At 31.8% G+C, this 18916-nt stretch overlaps 6 protein-coding genes, 1 non-coding gene and 1 pseudogene across 8 annotated transcripts, besides 4 other annotated features; 5 read left to right on the plus strand and 3 right to left on the minus strand.

Moving 5' to 3' along the window:
* Nucleotides 1–90: part of a mobile genetic element that runs on past the window's edge.
* Nucleotides 91–1474: 1384 nt separating this feature from the next.
* TVAGG3_0966650 (HAD-like family) lies at nucleotides 1475–2143 on the plus strand (the record flags this gene model as incomplete). The annotated part of the gene is made up of 1 exon (XM_001581465.1): nucleotides 1475–2137. The coding sequence occupies one exon, from the start codon at nucleotides 1475–1477 to the stop codon at nucleotides 2135–2137; it is 663 nt and encodes a 220-aa protein (XP_001581515.1).
* A 96-nt stretch (nucleotides 2144–2239) lies between these two features.
* On the plus strand, nucleotides 2240–2320 carry TVAGG3_0966660. The gene has a single exon. It is a non-coding gene; the product is annotated as a tRNA-Ser (tRNA).
* A 506-nt stretch (nucleotides 2321–2826) lies between these two features.
* Nucleotides 2827–4413, plus strand: TVAGG3_0966670 (ankyrin repeat and SOCS box-containing protein 4 family; the record flags this gene model as incomplete). The annotated part of the gene is made up of 1 exon (XM_001581464.1): nucleotides 2827–4413. The coding sequence occupies one exon, from the start codon at nucleotides 2827–2829 to the stop codon at nucleotides 4411–4413; it is 1587 nt and encodes a 528-aa protein (XP_001581514.1).
* A 3842-nt stretch (nucleotides 4414–8255) lies between these two features.
* Nucleotides 8256–10423: a mobile genetic element.
* Nucleotides 8468–9124, minus strand: TVAGG3_0966690 (MULE transposase domain-containing protein; the record flags this gene model as incomplete). The annotated part of the gene is made up of 1 exon (XM_001279082.2): nucleotides 8468–9124. One exon carries the CDS (start codon nucleotides 9122–9124, stop codon nucleotides 8468–8470), a length of 657 nt encoding a protein of 218 aa, XP_001279083.2.
* TVAGG3_0966700 (MULE transposase domain-containing protein) lies at nucleotides 9134–9910 on the minus strand (the record flags this gene model as incomplete). The annotated part of the gene is made up of 1 exon (XM_051253584.1): nucleotides 9134–9910. A coding segment is annotated over one exon (777 nt), but the record flags the coding sequence as incomplete, so codon positions are not given.
* Nucleotides 10424–10508: 85 nt separating the features above from the next.
* TVAGG3_0966710 (exocyst complex component Sec6-related family) lies at nucleotides 10509–12683 on the minus strand (the record flags this gene model as incomplete). Its single annotated transcript, XM_001581462.1, has 1 exon — nucleotides 10564–12669. The coding sequence occupies one exon, from the start codon at nucleotides 12667–12669 to the stop codon at nucleotides 10564–10566; it is 2106 nt and encodes a 701-aa protein (XP_001581512.1).
* A 465-nt stretch (nucleotides 12684–13148) lies between these two features.
* On the plus strand, nucleotides 13149–16498 carry TVAGG3_0966720 (WD repeat-containing protein 35 family; the record flags this gene model as incomplete). The annotated part of the gene is made up of 1 exon (XM_001581461.1): nucleotides 13191–16487. One exon carries the CDS (start codon nucleotides 13191–13193, stop codon nucleotides 16485–16487), a length of 3297 nt encoding a protein of 1098 aa, XP_001581511.1.
* An 86-nt stretch (nucleotides 16499–16584) lies between these two features.
* Nucleotides 16585–16804: a mobile genetic element.
* A 141-nt stretch (nucleotides 16805–16945) lies between these two features.
* TVAGG3_0966740 lies at nucleotides 16946–17829 on the plus strand (annotated as a pseudogene). The gene has a single exon. A coding segment is annotated over exon 1 (884 nt).
* Nucleotides 17830–18771: 942 nt separating this feature from the next.
* Nucleotides 18772–18916: part of a mobile genetic element that runs on past the window's edge.

Genomic DNA, 18916 nt, shown 5'->3' on the forward strand with positions numbered 1-18916 from the left:
ATATTTTTTATTATATATTTATAATCAGCATATATCTCCTTTAATAGTCTCATATAGAGCGCTGTGCTAAACGCACCTTTGGACACCCTATATTTAAAATAGTGTAATTGCACAATGATGTGCAGTATTATCTTTAATATTAATATTGTAATATGATATTAGATTTTATCATATGAGATATTAATATTGATTTATGGATCACTGCACAATGATGTGCAGTATTATCTTTAATATTAATATTGTAATATGCAATGTTATATTCTAATTTGAATGTTCCTTTTTAACCTCATGATTTCTTCTCACTGATCTGCATTTTTATGCAGCATTTTGTATTTAATCTCTCTTATCCTTTAGATTCTCTATGCTTTCCATCTTTCTAAACCAGATTCCATTGTTAATTCTTAAATTAACACAAATCTTAAATTTCATATTAGTCATTGATCTGAAGTTATTGAAACATCTGATGTCTTTAGATTATCTTATCTAATATTAAAATGATTGATCTATTTACATTTTTAAAATAGTCCTAAAAAGTCTCAATATTTATAAAAGCATAATAAAATTAAATTTTTTAATATCATTTTCTAAATTATTCGTTTACTTTATGGCATAGTCTTGAAAAAGTATCAAAAAATTATCTTAATGGTCTCTAAAGAGGTTAAGTAGCATACACACAGATATGCTAATGTGGTAAAAAGAGATTTATTGCAAAAAGTCCAAAATAGTATATTTATTATCAAGATTCGCGTGGAAACGTACGAGTTTGGGACGAATAACTAACATTCTTAAACATTTAGTAATACTCTGATAAGTACAAGTCCTTAGATGCGACATATGGCTTCTTTTGTTCTAACTTACCAAATTCAAGAACTCAAGTTGGCAGTAACTCTGTACTAAACATACTCTAAGAGCTTGTCATTATTCCGTGTATGACAAATCATACTTTAATGTTTTACTCGTTGAATAAAGAATGCTTGATTTTGAAATCGAATGTTTTTGCTTAAATAGTTCCAGATTCTTGAACTAGGGACGGAATTAGAGGACACGTCTTTGCTGGTTAGTCGCGTGCTTGATGACAATATGCTACAATTATAATAAACGTACAAAAGGGACGAAAATTGAGAACTTGTAACTTTCAACCGTCAATTTTTTTTGAAAATTAAAAACATTAATAAGTTAATTTGGAAACTAGACTAGCCAAATTGAGCACATGAGACAAAGCGATAAGTTCCAAGTTCTAAAACAACTGTTTATGTTATAGAATCAAATCAAGAATGAAAACAGCTTAATATAAGGGATGTGATAAACTATCTTAGACTTATATGATTGAATAAGCTAGCTTATTCGAATTGAATGTATTTTGGCAGATGATCCAATTTCAAAACTCATAGTAAATTGTAAAGAAATGAATCATTTTAAATAACTATCTATTACAAAGTTAAAAAAATGTAAATATTTTATCATAATTACAATAATGGAGAAAGAAACTCTATTGATCGATTGTGATGGTGTATTGTTTCCTGAATCTGCTTTACCAATAGCAAAGATTACTCAATCTCTGAAAAATGCTGCATTAAAAATTGGATATTCTGCTGCAGATATCAAAGAAGCTCGGAAAAAGGCCGAAAAAAATCAAGAACTTGGGCTATTCAACTCAATATGGGAACTATCTGGTAAAGATATTGAAAGGTTTGAAAGTATATGCTCTGAAGCATTTAAAACAATTGACTATAGCAAAATCATTTCAAACAGAAAATTGTATGATTTGTTAAAGAATGCATCTGAATATTATAATATATTTATAGCTACTAACAATCATTTACTGCATTTTCGCAAAGTTTTCGAAAGATTATTTGAGATGGAATTCAGTGATGATTGTTTTATAACATGTATTGATATAACTCAGACATTAGATAATGGATGCTTCCATCCAAAGCAGTCAATAGATGGTTTGAAGATATTCGCAAGAGTTGCTAAGACTAGACCGGAAATGTGCATACTGCTGGATGATAGTTCAATAAATATTCAAAGAGCCAAGAAAATTAATATGAAAAGTATGGAAATTGGTTTAGTTCAAAATCTTGAATTTTGTTTAAAGGAGCTACTTTCATCTCAGATGTCGAGAATAAAAGTTTAGTAAAAGACACCAGCATCAATTTTTATTATCTAAAGAGATTTGAAATAAATTAAAAGAATAATATTTTAATTATAAACAGCCTAAAAGGCTAAATATCAGAATGACGGCTTGGCCGAGTGGTTAAGGCGCGGGATTGCTAATCCCGTGGATTTATCCGCGTGGGTTCGAATCCCATGGTCGTCGTAAATCTTTTTTTCAAAAAACTCAAGTGTTTTAAAATTCCATGGAGCAAAATGCCCGGAATTTCCAATTTTCCCTCACATTCTATGAAATTGAAAGAGCTCTGGAGGAAAATACATCCATATTTGACTTATAGCTATGAAAAAAATCAATTTTTATATTAATAATGCAAATAACTTAAACATTTGAATGAAAGTCTTATTATTTTCGATATTTCTAAGGTTATTGTGTTATTATAAATCTATGTCCTTAATCAAACTGCATAAAATGTATCCGAAATCTTTGTGATTAGTGTTTTATACATATTTAATACTACGATTTATGCATGGGCAAATGGCGGGTTATTTGCACCGCCACACTCAATTTGAACGATAGGTGGCGGGAGGGGAAAAATTCATCCAAATAAATTCAGTGAATTGCGAGAAATCTACAAACACTACATTGATACATATAATGCATTGTATCAGCTGAAAACTGAAAATGAAGAAGAATTAAACAAGATTTACAAAATGATCAAAACAAATTTGATTGACTCAAAGAAACTTTACCCACAATCTATTATAAGAAATATCTTAAATATCATTCCGTATAATAATCGCTATACAAAGTCATATTTATCTCTTGCCAAACTCATATCTGATGATTATCATGTGGAAGAAGTCAGACGAATTCCAATTATCTCTAACTACATGTTTTATAAAGAATATGGAATTAAATTAGACAAATCTAATGATTTTGAAAAAATTCAAACAGAAAATTTATCCATTCACACAGAAAATACAATTTACAAAGCAATTATGTATAATGACAAAGAAACATTCATCTCCTTCACAGAAAGAGGTGGATTTGATAAAGATCAAATTCTTGACAGCCGTTTGTATCCAGATTCTGAAAAAGGATATTCATTACTTGAATTATGTTGTTACCATGGAGCAGTTGATTGTTTCAAATTATTAAGAACAAAATTTAACTCTGAAATAACTGAAACATGTTTACAATTCTCATTTTTAGGAGGAAATCCAGAGATCATGAGTGAATGTTTGAAATCTCAAACGCCAAATAAAGAATGCATGAAATATGCAACTATTTCACACAACATTGATTTTGTTACATTCTTGTTGAATGATTTTAATATTAATATCAATTTAGAATATTGTGCAAAATTTAATCTTGAATCATTTTTAGTTTATTTCGATCAAACTAATGATATTCACAGATGTTATACTTATTCGGCGTTGTTTGAAATGTTATCTCTTTGTGAATATTTCCTTTCACTTCGTACAAATATTAATATTTCAATGGGAGAATATGGAACAGCTCTTCACATTGCAGCAATGTATAATTGTAAAGAAATAGCTGAATTTCTTATATCGCACGGTGCAAATATCAACGAAAAAACAAATAAAGGAAGCACACCTCTTCATGATGCAGCAAAATCTAATAACAAAGAAATAGCGGAATTTCTAATTTCTCATGAAAAGAGAACCGCTCTTCATGATGCAGCACGGTATAATAGCAAAGAAATGGCTGAACTTTTAATTTCACTTGGTTTAAATATCAACAAAAAAGATAGACATGAAAATACCCCTCTTCATGATGCAGCATGGAAAAATAGTAAAGAAACTGTCGAATTTCTTCTTTCACATGGCGCAAATATCAAGGAAAAGAATAATGTTGGAAAAACCGCTTTTCATCTTGCAGCATTGAATAATTGTAAAGAAACTGTCGAATATCTTCTTTCACATGGCCCAAATATCAATGAAAAAGATAATAACGGATATACCGCTCTTCGTATTGCATTAGATGATAGTAAAGGTGAAATTGCTAATCTTCTTCTTTCACATGGCGCAAATGTCAATGAAAAAGATAAAAATGTAAAAACTGTTCTTCATTTTGCAGTAGAATATTATAATAAAAAAACAATCGAAGTTCTTCTTTCACATGGGGCAAATATCAATGAAAAAGATAGATATGGCAAAACCGCTCTTCAATATGCATTAGATTATAATAAAAATGATATTGCTGAACTTCTTATTTCACATGGCGCAAATATTAACACAAATATTAAGGATGCGCCCAAATACATGTTAATTTGAGAACTAGACATGTATACATTATTAATGAATAATCGGCAGGGAAAAAATCTTTCATTTTCTCACTAAAAATACAATTTTTATGGGCAAAGAAGATTAAAAACATAATAACTTGGCAAAATCTTTTTTACAGGTTCCTACATGATGCTTTTATTAAGACAAGCAAGCAAACTATACTGTTGCTGATTAAGATTTCATTTTTTATCTTTGCTTCAAATCTCTGAATTTTAACAATGTTTCACCCAAAAGCACTAATAGTTTATATGTTTGTTTCTTAAATTCCAAATTAGTCTATATTTAACTCATTATATTTTTTATATTTTCAGTAAAATTCAGTAACTATCTATAATAAATTCTCGGATTTATCTCATATCATATAATGATAATCAATTTTATTTAAAGCCTCCGGTTATTAATCTGTGAAATACAATGATATTAAAAAAAGAGGATGTTATGAAAGAACGTTTAAAGATTCTTTTGGTAGACCTTCTAATAAATATAATATTTGAGTAGAATGTGAATTTTGTTTTTACAAAAAAATAGGACAGGTTATTAGATATAATTTTTAAACGATGATGTAAATATTAAACAATATATAGCAGGCGAACCCTGTTTTTATGGCATGACTCTTGCTTTAAGGTTTAATTGGCTCTGCTTCTTTATTATCTGTTTCCTGCTCGTCTCTCTTTGGTTTGATGACAAGGAAGTAACAGCTACCAATGAAATGATGACTAGGGCTAAGAGGATTACAAGAACAAGAAGGCTGATTTCAACACCTTGCATTATAAGGCTGTCATTTAAAGCATAATGAAACTATTCCCTTTTCATTTTAATCGAATAAGATAGTAAAGATTTTTGAATTAGCTAGAAACTGATGAGATGTTTTCACAAATCAGATTTTTAATCTCTATAATGCATAATTCACTCAATATCTCAATTTTGATATTGCGAGATATTTTTGCTATCGGTTTCGCAATTTTGACACAATAGCAAGAGGGTTCTATAAGCATTATTATCAACGTAGAATCTGAATATCATATCAGAAAATGTCGCAAATCTGACATTTACCCGACCAAATAGCAAAAATAATTGAATGCTTTTCGCAAAAACTTTAAAAATCGATAAAAATATGAAATATAGATATTAAAGAGACTTTTTATATAATATTCATAAAGATTTTCCAAAAATATGATACCGCAAAATTAAAAAAGTGACGTCTTGAGTGGAGTCAAAGGTCGAAATTGCTAGCTAAATGTTTTTTTTAGCGAAATTGCGTATTGTACGTTTTTTTCGCAAAACGAAACCCTTAGTGAAAACATCTCATCAGTTTCTAGCTAATTCAAAAATCTTTACTATCTTATTCGATTAAAATGAAAAGGGAATAGTTTCATTATGCTTTAAATGACAGCCTTATAATATAATCATAGTTTTCGCTCAATATGCAGCATTTTTTTTCGAAATCTATGGTCAATATCCTAAATACTGATTGCTTTGCATTCATATCTCTTACATTTTCTATACCCACATCACTATTCATTGCTATTCCTATCTTTTTCATTTTTGTTTGTTTCTCATAATTTCTCAAAAAACACGATAACTTGATATTTGTAAATATCATACTTTATAACGTAAATAAGAACTTGACCTATTAAGAAAAGCAGTAATGAAAAGAAAATCTGAAATTCATAAAAATTACAAGTTTCTGATGACAACTAGCTTAATTAAACCAGGTACAAGATTATATAATTGTATTTTCTATCCAATTATCCATATAATATCTTATCCAGAAAAAAAAACTTGATCAATACCAAATGATTTTTTAACTAGTAAATAAAGTATTTTCTTTACACACACATTGTATATCATAGTTTTTTTTTTTTTTTGGTTTCGCAAAACATCCAAAAACAAATATGCTATAAAAGTGACAATTTTAGCAAAACGAAACCCTTAATTATATCCATGAAAAACCAAGAGCTTGATCTGACTAAATTACTCCATTTGAATCTGATATAAGGGTTTCGTTTTGCTAAAATTGTCACTTTTATAGCATATTTGTTTTTGGATGTTTTGCGAAACCAAAAAAAAAAAAAAAAACTATGATATACAATGTGTGTGTAAAGAAAATACTTTATTTACTAGTTAAAAAATCATTTGGTATTGATCAAGTTTTTTTTTCTGGATAAGATATTATATGGATAATTGGATAGAAAATACAATTATATAATCTTGTACCTGGTTTAATTAAGCTAATTGTCATCAGAAACTTGTAATTTTTATGAATTTCAGATTTTCTTTTCATTACTGCTTTTCTTAATAGGTCAAGTTCTTATTTACGTTATAAAGTATGATATTTACAAATATCAAGTTATCGTGTTTTTTGAGAAATTATGAGAAACAAACAAAAATGAAAAAGATAGGAATAGCAATGAATAGTGATGTGGGTATAGAAAATGTAAGAGATATGAATGCAAAGCAATCAGTATTTAGGATATTGACCATAGATTTCGAAAAAAAATGCTGCATATTGAGCGAAAACTATGATTATATTATAAGGCTGTCATTTAAAGCATAATGAAACTATTCCCTTTTCATTTTAATCGAATAAGATAGTAAAGATTTTTGAATTAGCTAGAAACTGATGAGATGTTTTCACTAAGGGTTTCGTTTTGCGAAAAAAACGTACAATACGCAATTTCGCTAAAAAAACATTTAGCTAGCAATTTCGACCTTTGACTCCACTCAAGACGTCACTTTTTTAATTTTGCGGTATCATATTTTTGGAAAATCTTTATGAATATTATATAAAAAGTCTCTTTAATATCTATATTTCATATTTTTATCGATTTTTAAAGTTTTTGCGAAAAGCATTCAATTATTTTTGCTATTTGGTCGGGTAAATGTCAGATTTGCGACATTTTCTGATATGATATTCAGATTCTACGTTGATAATAATGCTTATAGAACCCTCTTGCTATTGTGTCAAAATTGCGAAACCGATAGCAAAAATATCTCGCAATATCAAAATTGAGATATTGAGTGAATTATGCATTATAGAGATTAAAAATCTGATTTGTGAAAACATCTCATCAGTTTCTAGCTAATTCAAAAATCTTTACTATCTTATTCGATTAAAATGAAAAGGGAATAGTTTCATTATGCTTTAAATGACAGCCTTATAATATAATCATAGTTTTCGCTCAATATGCAGCATTTTTTTTTCGAAATCTATGGTCAATATCCTAAATACTGATTGCTTTGCATTCATATCTCTTACATTTTCTATACCCACATCACTATTCATTGCTATTCCTATCTTTTTCATTTTTGTTTGTTTCTCATAATTTCTCAAAAAACACGATAACTTGATATTTGTAAATATCATACTTTATAACGTAAATAAGAACTTGACCTATTAAGAAAAGCAGTAATGAAAAGAAAATCTGAAATTCATAAAAATTACAAGTTTCTGATGACAATTAGCTTAATTAAACCAGGTACAAGATTATATAATTGTATTTTCTATCCAATTATCCATATAATATCTTATCCAGAAAAAAAAACTTGATCAATACCAAATGATTTTTTAACTAGTAAATAAAGTATTTTCTTTACACACACATTGTATATCATAGTTTTTTTTTTTTTTTGGTTTCGCAAAACATCCAAAAACAAATATGCTATAAAAGTGACAATTTTAGCAAAACGAAACCCTTATTATAAATGTTTCTGTTCAATAAATTATCGAATATTTTAAATTGAAGATCACTAAATATCATCAAATCATTAATATTTCACTGATAAATAACTGTGTGAATCATTTGGAATTGCATTGATTGCATGATGGAGAGTGGGGGACAAACTCGCCCATTGTCACTTTTTCATTAACCTTAAACTTGTAATTTTCATTATTTTTAATTAACCTTATTTCTTTCCCAATTCCTGATTTATTTTATTCACTTACTATTAAAAGTCACATTTTAATAAAATATAATAATTTATTTATAGCATTTTTTACTATACTGTAATAAAAAATTAATTATAATAAATTAAATGTTTATTAAATCAAATGTTTTCTTTGCAATAATATTTTTAATGTTGAGTAAACAATGTTGGGATCAAGTGTATCATTTTTCAGACCTTTCTGAACAGCTTCAAGCATACTGATGCATTCGACTTTTTTAAATTGTGTCATTTCTTCGAAATCTCTTGTGACTTTTTTGATAACTTTAACACTTCTCTCTGAATCCAGACCTTTAATTTGCAACTTAATCAGGAATGAAGGAACAACACTGGAATATAACTCGATGACAAGTTCATCGAGTCGAAGATTTCGCCTTTCTTGGAAGTACTGGTGCTTCAAAACCTTGAAATGTGATTCCGAGATGTTGTTTGTTCCATCTCCTTCATTTCTATAGCGAAGCATCCACCTGTCAAGATGATGGCGCCACTGTTGGTCAAAGTATTCACGGGCAGCAGGTTCCTCATTTAAAATTTCTTCTAAATTGTTGTAAACTTCATCAGGATCAATTTCTTCCTCTTCAGAACCAAAGACCAATAACTTCATTAAGTTATAGAAAGTTTCGAAGTTGGAACGATCTTGAAACTTTTCAGCCTTTCTCATGACAGCGCGCAACACATGAACGCCACACCAAATGATCTGGCATAAGGGGATGGCTGTTTCAACAGCATTTGTGATTTGAGGTGCGCAGTCCATTGAAAAATAAGATGGTTCGCGATTGATGGAGCCAAAATATGCTGTGAGACAAACTTGTATATTTTCACTTGTGTCGGGCCAAACGAAAAAATACAAAAACGGAAAAACAATTGATTCCGCGAATTTGCCAGTGACGGCATAAAATGATATGCGAGAGCGCAAGAGCTTATAAGTGGAATCAATGTGATAAGTTTGTATTTGATGTGAAAAAGCATTTGCTTCGAATGGGGCGTAATAGAAAATCATACGATCTGGCTCGTGAATAAACTCGATGAGATCATCTGGAGAATGACTCTTAACCATGTCGACAAAAATTGCAAGAGATGTAACATCATCCGCTGAGAAACGGGTATTGATTGCATGAAGGCGTTTAGAAAACTTTTTTAAAGCATCTGTAGATTGTTGAAACATTTCCGGAATGATCCCACTATCAAATGGGATATTAAGATCTTTGAAACACCTTAATTGTGCGTAAACACGGTCTTGATTTGATTCAAAATATCTTGTTAAATAAGATCTATAAAAATATGATGTAATTTGTTGTGATTTGTTTGGAAAAGGGGCAGAATGATTGTGGGTGTTAATACATTTTCGTATGTGGTACTTGTCATCGGGAAGTGTATCAACAAGGAAGCGACATGGACAATTTGGCCACTTACAATTAAATTGGATTTGATTTCTTTCTTTCCTAGTTTTATATGAATAACTACAACCTGCTTGGATTTCTTGTTGCACTCCATACTTAAGCAACTCGATATATGTGAGTTCGTGATCTTGGATCTGCATTAAAATGAAATGATTTGAAAGAATAAAGAATTTTGAATATATTGGTCTTATTTTGATAAGCTTGGTCGTATTTTGAATAGCTTGGCCATCTAATTCAATTATGATCTTTGAAAATTAGGTGAAATAAAACTAAACATAAATGTAAAACTAGGGATATGAAATTTTGGTTGTACACCACTTGTATGTGCCGGATACCATTGTGTCAAATTTTTTCTGAAATTAACTTTAAAAGTACTATGTAAGATCATGAGATATAGCAATATATGTTTAAACCAACTTATATTTTGGTTGTACACCACTTGTATGTGCCGGATACCATTGTGTCAAATTTTTTCTGAAATTAACTTTAAAAGTACTAAGTAAGATCATTTATTTTTGCATAATATAATGCCAATATAGTTTCTTTTGATTTTATTTCATTTATAAGCAAATCAGATTTACCCAAAAACTCCACTCCATAAGCGTTCATTTGCTAAATTAAAAAGTGACAATGGGCTAGTCTGTCCCTTTCTCGCATGATGGAAGGATATTTTTTAATTTTTAAAAAATTCAAATAAATTAAAATTGAGTATATTTTTATACTGTTTCCATACAGACTGTTTAAAAAAAAGATATTGCTTATTTAAAAAAAAAATAAACTGACATGAATTTTTTTAATCTTTGTTTGCTAAGTTCTTCAAGTTCTTGAAAAGACTCTTATCTGGGAAACGATCGATAACTGAAGCAATATATTTCTCGCCATTATCAGCTTCAGCTTTAACAGATTCATACTTGCTAGTGATACCTTTCATGACTTCTGATGAAATTGATGTTGACTTCGGACTCTTCTTTACGAGTTGTTCCATCAATTGTGGAGTGAAGTCCTTGTAAACCTCAACAATTGCACCGTAGTCAAGTTTCATAAGACCATCAGACTCTGTGAGGATTCTTTTAAGAGAATCCAAGACTGATTTAAGGTTTTTAGACCATTGGTTGCTTTCATATTGCAAAAGCCAATCACTGAGGCTGAGTATATCATTATCTAAGTTAGAAGTGAACTCATCAAGAGATAATGATGTTGGCTGTTTGTATGAAATAATATAATAAGCGATGAACTGATGCAAGAATTGAGAAATGAATTTTCTGTACAAAGGAGCTAATAAAGCCTTTTTGGCTTCATCGCATGCTTGTTGTGCAGCTTCAAGTTTAGATGGGAAATTAATACGGATATCGTATTCATCAGGAATAGCAAAATCATTGATGATCAAATCATTCAAATGAGCAAATGCGTTCTTTTGCATTGTAGCCCATTTGTTTTTCAATGTCATAACTGCTGCTTGATCAACAACGTCAGGAAGGTCTTTTCCAAGATCTCCTGATGTTCTAATACCACTCAATGAGTTGTTGATAGCTGCCATGACGTATTTCCTGTTGTTACAGCTAACAACGTATTCACCGAGCGCTTGTGTGTCGCTTATAAATGTCATTAACAAACCAGATCTGATGTTTGGAAGACTGCCTGGTAAATTTGTTTCAATGGCAACTTTGTCAGCATCAATGAGTCTCTTCATGAAGTCATAAGGTGCTTGTGTACTCAATGTGCCATCACGATTAGTATCAATAGCATCTTCTTCCATGTTTATGATGTTTGTTAAGAATTGGTGAAGATCTTCAGGAATTTGACTTTCAAGACGTGTTTCGTATGTAATAAGACGTTTCTTCATCTCGTCGCTTGGCTCAACACCAAGCATATGGCCCATAGAACCAATGTAATCACGCATCCAAATGATAATACGTGAAAGTAAGAAAGTAGATGAGGTTGAATTCATAACAACTTTGTCGATGACTTTAAGGACTTCAGCGTTAGCAAGTTGGCCAAGGATATCCATGATTTGAATGCCTTGAACACTTTCTTGTGGTAAAGGAAGAGCTGGAATGATGATATCAAGAGTATCTGTAATGTTTTCGAGAACTTCTTGTAATTTCTTGAGAAGAGAGTCGAGCTGAGCAACGCTCAAGGCTGTATTAGCGTTCTTGAACTGGTCGGCAATTGAATCTGTCAATAAATCTTTAACTGTGATTGGCTGCTTAAGTCGGATTGAACCAGCAATAACAATCCAAACAGCACGCGCAAGACGGTCTGTAGTAATCTTCTGTTCTTCGTCTGTTGTGATTCTGAAGGCAGATGTAACAACACGTTGAGCATTAACAAGGAGAGTCATCATCTTTTCTTGGATTGGTTCGAATTTCTCGCAAATGAATGATTTTTGTGTTTCGTTTTTGAGATTTTCTAATAACTCTTCTTCAAAATCAAGAAGTTGAATAACAATCTTAAAGCATTGGATACTGAAATCACCTTCATGAGTGCGGCAGAATTCTTCGACGTCTTCCATTTGAGCCTCTGCTTCTGCAAATCGACGCTGAAGTTCAGAGACTTTGTAAAGACGACCTAAAATCTTAGCGAGATCTTTTGTTTCTTGGTATCGGGGCATATTTGCAGTTACGTCTTGGCATTGAGATGAAATTTCTGCGATGTCTTTTCTTAATTTCTTTAATGTCGCTGAAATATCGTCTAAATCATGTATGCCATCGTCTACATTACCGACGATCTGTTGGACACGCGCTTTGAGCTTACTTAGTTTGTCAGTATGTTTTGAAATTGTTTTCTGCTTCGTCTGTGGCAGAATTTCTAAGTCAGATTGTCCCTTCAGCTTCCTAGCAACGGAGTTGAAGGCTTGTTCCTCTGCCCTTTTCAATTCATATTCTAGTGCATTATTCATTTGTTTTTTTTTTTACTTTTTTTTATTCCATATTTTCTTCGAATCATACCCTGACTTTAAAAATAGAATCGTCATTAGCTAGAAACCCATCTTTTCATTTAAGATCATCCAATTCATCCTCATCGAATGGCAAAAATGTTCTAGTATGCACAATCTCATATTTTTATGAGATCATATATATTGAGTATAGCTTATTGAATTGAATATTCTAATATTACATGATCATATTCATGAATTCTAACTTTTTATTCAAATTAAACTTGAATAATGATTTTGGCTCTCAAGGTTTGAATTAAATAGCTTATGGTTTGACTGAATGCTAATTAGTCAATGAACATTATGGAACTAACAACGATATCTTGATGAAATAATCAAAGTTGGACCATTTTGTAAGGATAAATAAGAAATATATAATATGTAGAATCTATATCAAATGATACTCCAAAAATCACGTTTAATTTTTTTTATTTTAAAATTAACAGAAACAGATGTCTTCCTTTCGGGTATTCCTTTCTAAAAGGATGAAATCATCCAACGAGAATCCAATGCTGAGAATGTCCTGGAATAGGTCTAATGGCCTTATTGCAGGAGGTTACTCAGATGGTATGATATCTCTTTTCAACGTTACTCCTTCGCGTGAGCAACCTGGCTCAATTCAAGTTGAAACATCCGAAGTAATTAGTGTTCATAATAAAAAGATTACAGCCTTATCATGGTCAGATAACGGCAAATATTTTTCATCAGGTGATTCTTCAGGTAAAATTGCCTTCTTCGCAAAGAAGGAGAAAGGTTGGAAGAACATTGTCAACAATTCTTCAGTAAATTCATCTGTAAATAACATTAGTTGGTCGAAAAAAAATAATATCTTAGCAATTGCTTATCAGGATGGTACATGTGCATGCGTTGGCAACGAAGGTAACCTACACTGGTCAAACATGATGAGACAAGTACTTGAATTTCTCGAATGGTCTCCTAATTCAAAAGTTTTACTTGGTGGTACAATTTATGGCGAAATTCTTATCATCGATTCCAAAGGTGTCGAAATTAACACTGTTCCATTACCATGCCTTTCAAATTCAAAAACAGAACCAAAACTTGTTGCTCTTGAGTGGCACAAGAGGGCAGAATACGGACTTCTCATCGCTTTCAGGGATGGTCAAATCCAATTGATGAGAAATGAATCAGATTCCCAGCCTTTCGTTATTACAATGGAACTTGAGATTTCTACAGCCACATGGTTCAAGAATGGCCAGAATTTTGTTGCTGCTGGTATAAAACCAAACGGTAGAGCTGTTGCAATCTTCTTTAATGCTCACGGAGATAATATCAGAGAACTTGAACTTCAAGGCAAAGAAATTCATGCAATTTCCCTTGATCCTACAGATACATCGCTTGCTATTGCATCAGATCATCATTTCTGCCTTGCTCAAATTGTTCCTTCAATTATTTGGGCATATTCCAATAATGTTCTCTGCTATTGCTACTCAAAGAACAATGATAACATGTATCATGCTATTTTCTTCAACAGGAAATCAGGAGAAAGAAGAATCCAACAATTCAAAGATGTCCTCACTCTTTCAGCCCATTCCGGCTTCTTTACATTTGCCACAAAAACAGGAGCTGAAGATGCCACAATAACAGTCACAAATACAATTGGTGTCGCTTTAACTTCAGCACAAATTCCATTTATTCCATTCCAGTCATCCTCCCATGGCCAAACTACAGCTTTAGTTTCACAAAACAAGATTTGCGTCTGGAGATTCCAAGAAGATGAACAGCCACAGATTATTGATTTCCATGACCCAATAACAGCTGCTCATTTAACAGCCAAATGCCTCTATATTTCAGCAGGAGCGCAAATTGTTGTCCTTGATATGCCTTCTCTCGCTGAAATCACAAGATATACAATTAATTTCTCTTGTGAAATGATTGGCGCCAACGCAAATGGTTCTCTTCTCTCCTTAAATGACTCTTATGGTACAGTTCAATTCTTTTCAACCGAAGAAAAGAGGATTGTTGGACCAGTTTGCAAAGAAGTTTGGGCATCAGCATGGAGTAACGATAATCCAGACCAATTTGCAGCCTTGGAGCGTCAGAAACTTGTTGTCTTCAACGATCTTGACTCAGAAGAGCCTGTTTCCTGTTTATCTCATATTGCCGAGTTCACAGACTTAGAAATTCTCACAGTTGACCTTCTCTGGTTACTTAAGGATCCACAAAATCCAAGTCCGAGATATTTCAGAGTCCATCAGACAAAGCAATTAAGACAATTACAACAAATGCTCTCAGCAAGACCAGAAACATCAGTTGAAGATATCTTTGCATTCTGCAAGAAAGAAAACAAGACCAAATTATGGGATTCCTTCGCAGAAACTGTTATGTTAGAGATGAATTTCTCTTTAACAGAAAGATGTTACTTGGAAACAACAAATTACAAAGGTCTTCAGTTCGTTAAGCGTATCAGGACCGTCAAAGACCCCAATATCCAGAGAGCCCAAGTATTATCTTATCTCGGAAGATTCGACGAAGCCGAAAGTATCTATCTATCCATGGACAGATTGGACTTAGCCGTAGAAATGAGAAGATCAATCGGAGATTTCCACCACGTCCTCAAAATCATGGGAAACGGTGTTGGCGACGACGAAACAATTGCTGCAGCATATACAGCACGTGGTGACGAACTATGCGAACAAGGACATTGGAGTGAAGCAGCAATGGCATATTCACAAGCCAGAAACGACGAGAAACTGATGAAAGCAAGATTCCTTGCACAAGATTACGATGGCCTTGAGAGACAAATGATGGCTCTTCCAGCACAATCTCCTCTTCTCCACAAGATTGGCGAGATGTTTGTCGCAATCGGTGCTGTCGATGACGCAGTGACAGCATTCACTTCCTGTGGAGATATCGCAGCAGCAATCGATGCCTGCGCGAAAATGAACCATTGGAAACCAGCTTTGAAACTCGCAAGCAGAGGAAGAAACGAAGAAATCAAAGCGAGAATGGTCAAATACGCAGAAGATCTGATTGCTAATGGTCAAAGAGCATCAGCTGTTGACTTCTACGTAAGAGCAGGATTGAATGTCGAAGCGGCCAAGTTACTTTTGAAAGCAGGAGATGAAATTCTTGCAGTTGGAGATGATTTTATCTCAGCGAAGATGTGTTATATCTTTGCAGGAATACAATTGGAACAGCAAAGAAAAGGCGCTTTCGATGGCAGTGCAACAGCTGAAGAGAGATTGGATGGATTGATGAGAGAAGATGAAGTTACAACAAGTGGTTTGCACAGAGAAGTTTGGCGTAAAGCGGAAGGTGTCCATTTCTTGTTGTTGGCGAACAGGTTCTTCCAAGAAAGGAAGTACAAAGACGCATTAGTTGCTGCATGCCGCGTTTTCGATGATTACTCGGACATTGTTGGAGAAGCTCGTGCTGCATCATTACTCGCATTGTGCGGATTGAAGAAGAGATTCTTTGGTCAGTGCAGCCGCGCGATGACGACATTGGAACATTCTGATGAATTGCCACAAGCACAGAGAGAGAAATTCGAAGACTTGGCAATTGATATATTCACAAGAAATCAACCTGTTGACCAGGAATCCTTAGGAATTGTTCAATGTCCTAAATGTTCGGGAGTCGTTTCAAATCTTCAGTCTCAATGTCCTGAATGCGGCGAAAGAATGAAAGTTTGCACATACACAGCACGGTTGATTGATGGCCAGAACTACTGGGAATGCAAGTATTGCAAACACTATGTAATGATTGATGCTGTCGACGAATTAAGATACTGCCCTCTTTGCCATCATAAGATTACTCAATAATTATATTAAAGCATATGTTTATCTTAATCTATTTCATTTTTATATTTATAAAAATCTTGATTATTGTTTATTCTTGACTCAAGAATTAATATTTAACTTAAGGGTACACTTACCACTTTCTGACATGCTCTCAATTTTTTTGACATCCAAGCTTTATATCCCAATTTTCTATAATAAAAAGTTAATATCTTTTGTCGGGAAAAAGTTATTATTTATCACTGCTTAGTTCCTAGCATGGATATTATACTCTTTTTCCATTATATTAAAGATATGATGATATTATCTGAGTGTGTCAGAAAGTGGTAAGTGCACCCTTAAAAATAATTACTTAAAATGTAGCTTTAGTGTATGAAACACTTATTATTCAGGACTCTGTTATTGATCTATATGATTGTATCAAGAAATTATAATTAACATTTACGAAAAACACCTGTTTTAATAAATTTGCGAACGAATTTATGAACGAAAGACAAAAGGCTGAATTAGAAGGAAATAAAGGAAAAAGTTTATTTTGCAAAATTTCACTTAATGGATCATATGGTTACGATGCAATGAATACACAAAATTACGCAAAGACTAAAATAATGAATGCACAGAAGGCACGCGTTGCATGTATGTCAAATAAGTTTAAAAACATAAGAGAAATAGGTGAAGATACGTATCAAGTGATGCTCAAAGATAGATTTTATAGATGTGATACATGTTTACAAGAGGCATTCTTCACTTTAGATAATGCTAAATACTGGTATTTAGTTTTCATTTATGATTTTATGTATAAATGCATGAATGTTAATCGTTTTCATTTCATTGAAGGTGATACCGATTCATCTTATTGGGCAATCGCTGGCGACCCAAATCTTCCTAACACTCAAGCATTTCAAGCAATTGTTACGATAAACAATTTTATGATAAAAACATTTTCAAATTCGCACCTTTTGATTTCTTTTGTTTTGATGAGAAATTTAAACCTAAATTAAAGAATAAAGCTGAAGAAAAAGCACATGAGAAAAAAATATTGGGTTTAGCAATTGAGAAACAAGGTGATAACATGGTTGCTTTATGTCCTAAGTGTTATACATCATTCAACGGTTCAATTGATGGGGGTGATTTTAAAAAGATTGCACAAAAAATGAAAGGTGTTAGTTTAAGACAAAATAAGCAATTAACACCTAAAAATTATTTGGATATAATAAATGATAAAGTGATATTTGATGGTCAGAATATTAATTTACAACTTAAAAATGGGTCAATGACTCGCTTAACAATCGGTAAGACTGCATTAACAGGAGCACACACTAAGGCTGTATGTTGTGAAAATGGATGTTGTATGCCATTTATTTAATACAATTTTGAAAATTTTATTTTTAATGAAATGCCACAGAAGAGACAAAAGGAACCGTTAATGATGGTTTTGATACTATGATTCAAAGAGGTTGGCACCCTTAAACATTTATTTTATTTTTATATAAATGGATAACACAGATTTAAAAAATTTAATTGATGATTTAGTACTTAATCAAAATTTTCTTAGTTATTATGAATTAAAATCATATCTCCAAAAATATAATAATAATATAACGGGTGATGATATGGAATATTATTATCCATATTATAAAAATGAAATTTTGAAATATCATAATAAAATAATTTCTGAAATTAAAGACAAAATTAAAAATAATGAATATACAAAGGGAAAAACTAAATCACAACTTAAACAGTTGAAAGATTTCAAAAATAAAGTATTAACAGAAGAAGATATTGATGAATTATATAATTTATATAATCCTGAGCCACAAAAACCAAAGCCGAGGTCTAAAGTAGCAAATGTTCAACAGCTAAAGGAACAAAACGCCCAGGTCCTTCAGACCATAAATGATGCACAAGCTTTAATTTATGATTCATTAGTTAAACCATATTCAGCCCGACTTTTAAATGAAGATCAACTTTTGGAATTCATCCTTCAACATAAACTCGAAGCGGGAAAGTATATCAAACCTTTATATACAGCATATTTAAAACAAATGAATAGAATACATCCAGAATTAATGAAGGGGGAATGAATTCCAAAACTTCATCATCCAAAATCAAAGCAGATAAAATTAAACCACTTGCAATAAAAACCTCCAACGACAGTACCCCTCCTCCTTCAGTTAATTCTTCATCATTCACTTTATTATATCCATTTCAAACATTAAAGAAGCAAAAAGATTTTAAAAAGGATTTCAAGATATTAAATAAACCAATTGACCCGAAAATTCAACCGTTAAAGGAAAAATTTAGTCGCCCTTCATTTGCTCCATATCCATATTCATACGAAATCGATCATTTAGAATATTCAAAAGGAAACGTTACTTATTTATTTGCCATTAACATTAACACTAGATATTTATATTGCATTCCAGTGAAAGGGAAAACAGAACAGGAAACAA

Source organism: Trichomonas vaginalis, chromosome I, assembly GCF_026262505.1.
Source record: "Trichomonas vaginalis G3 chromosome I, whole genome shotgun sequence".
In the NCBI taxonomy this organism is placed as follows: Eukaryota; Parabasalia; order Trichomonadida; family Trichomonadidae; genus Trichomonas; species Trichomonas vaginalis.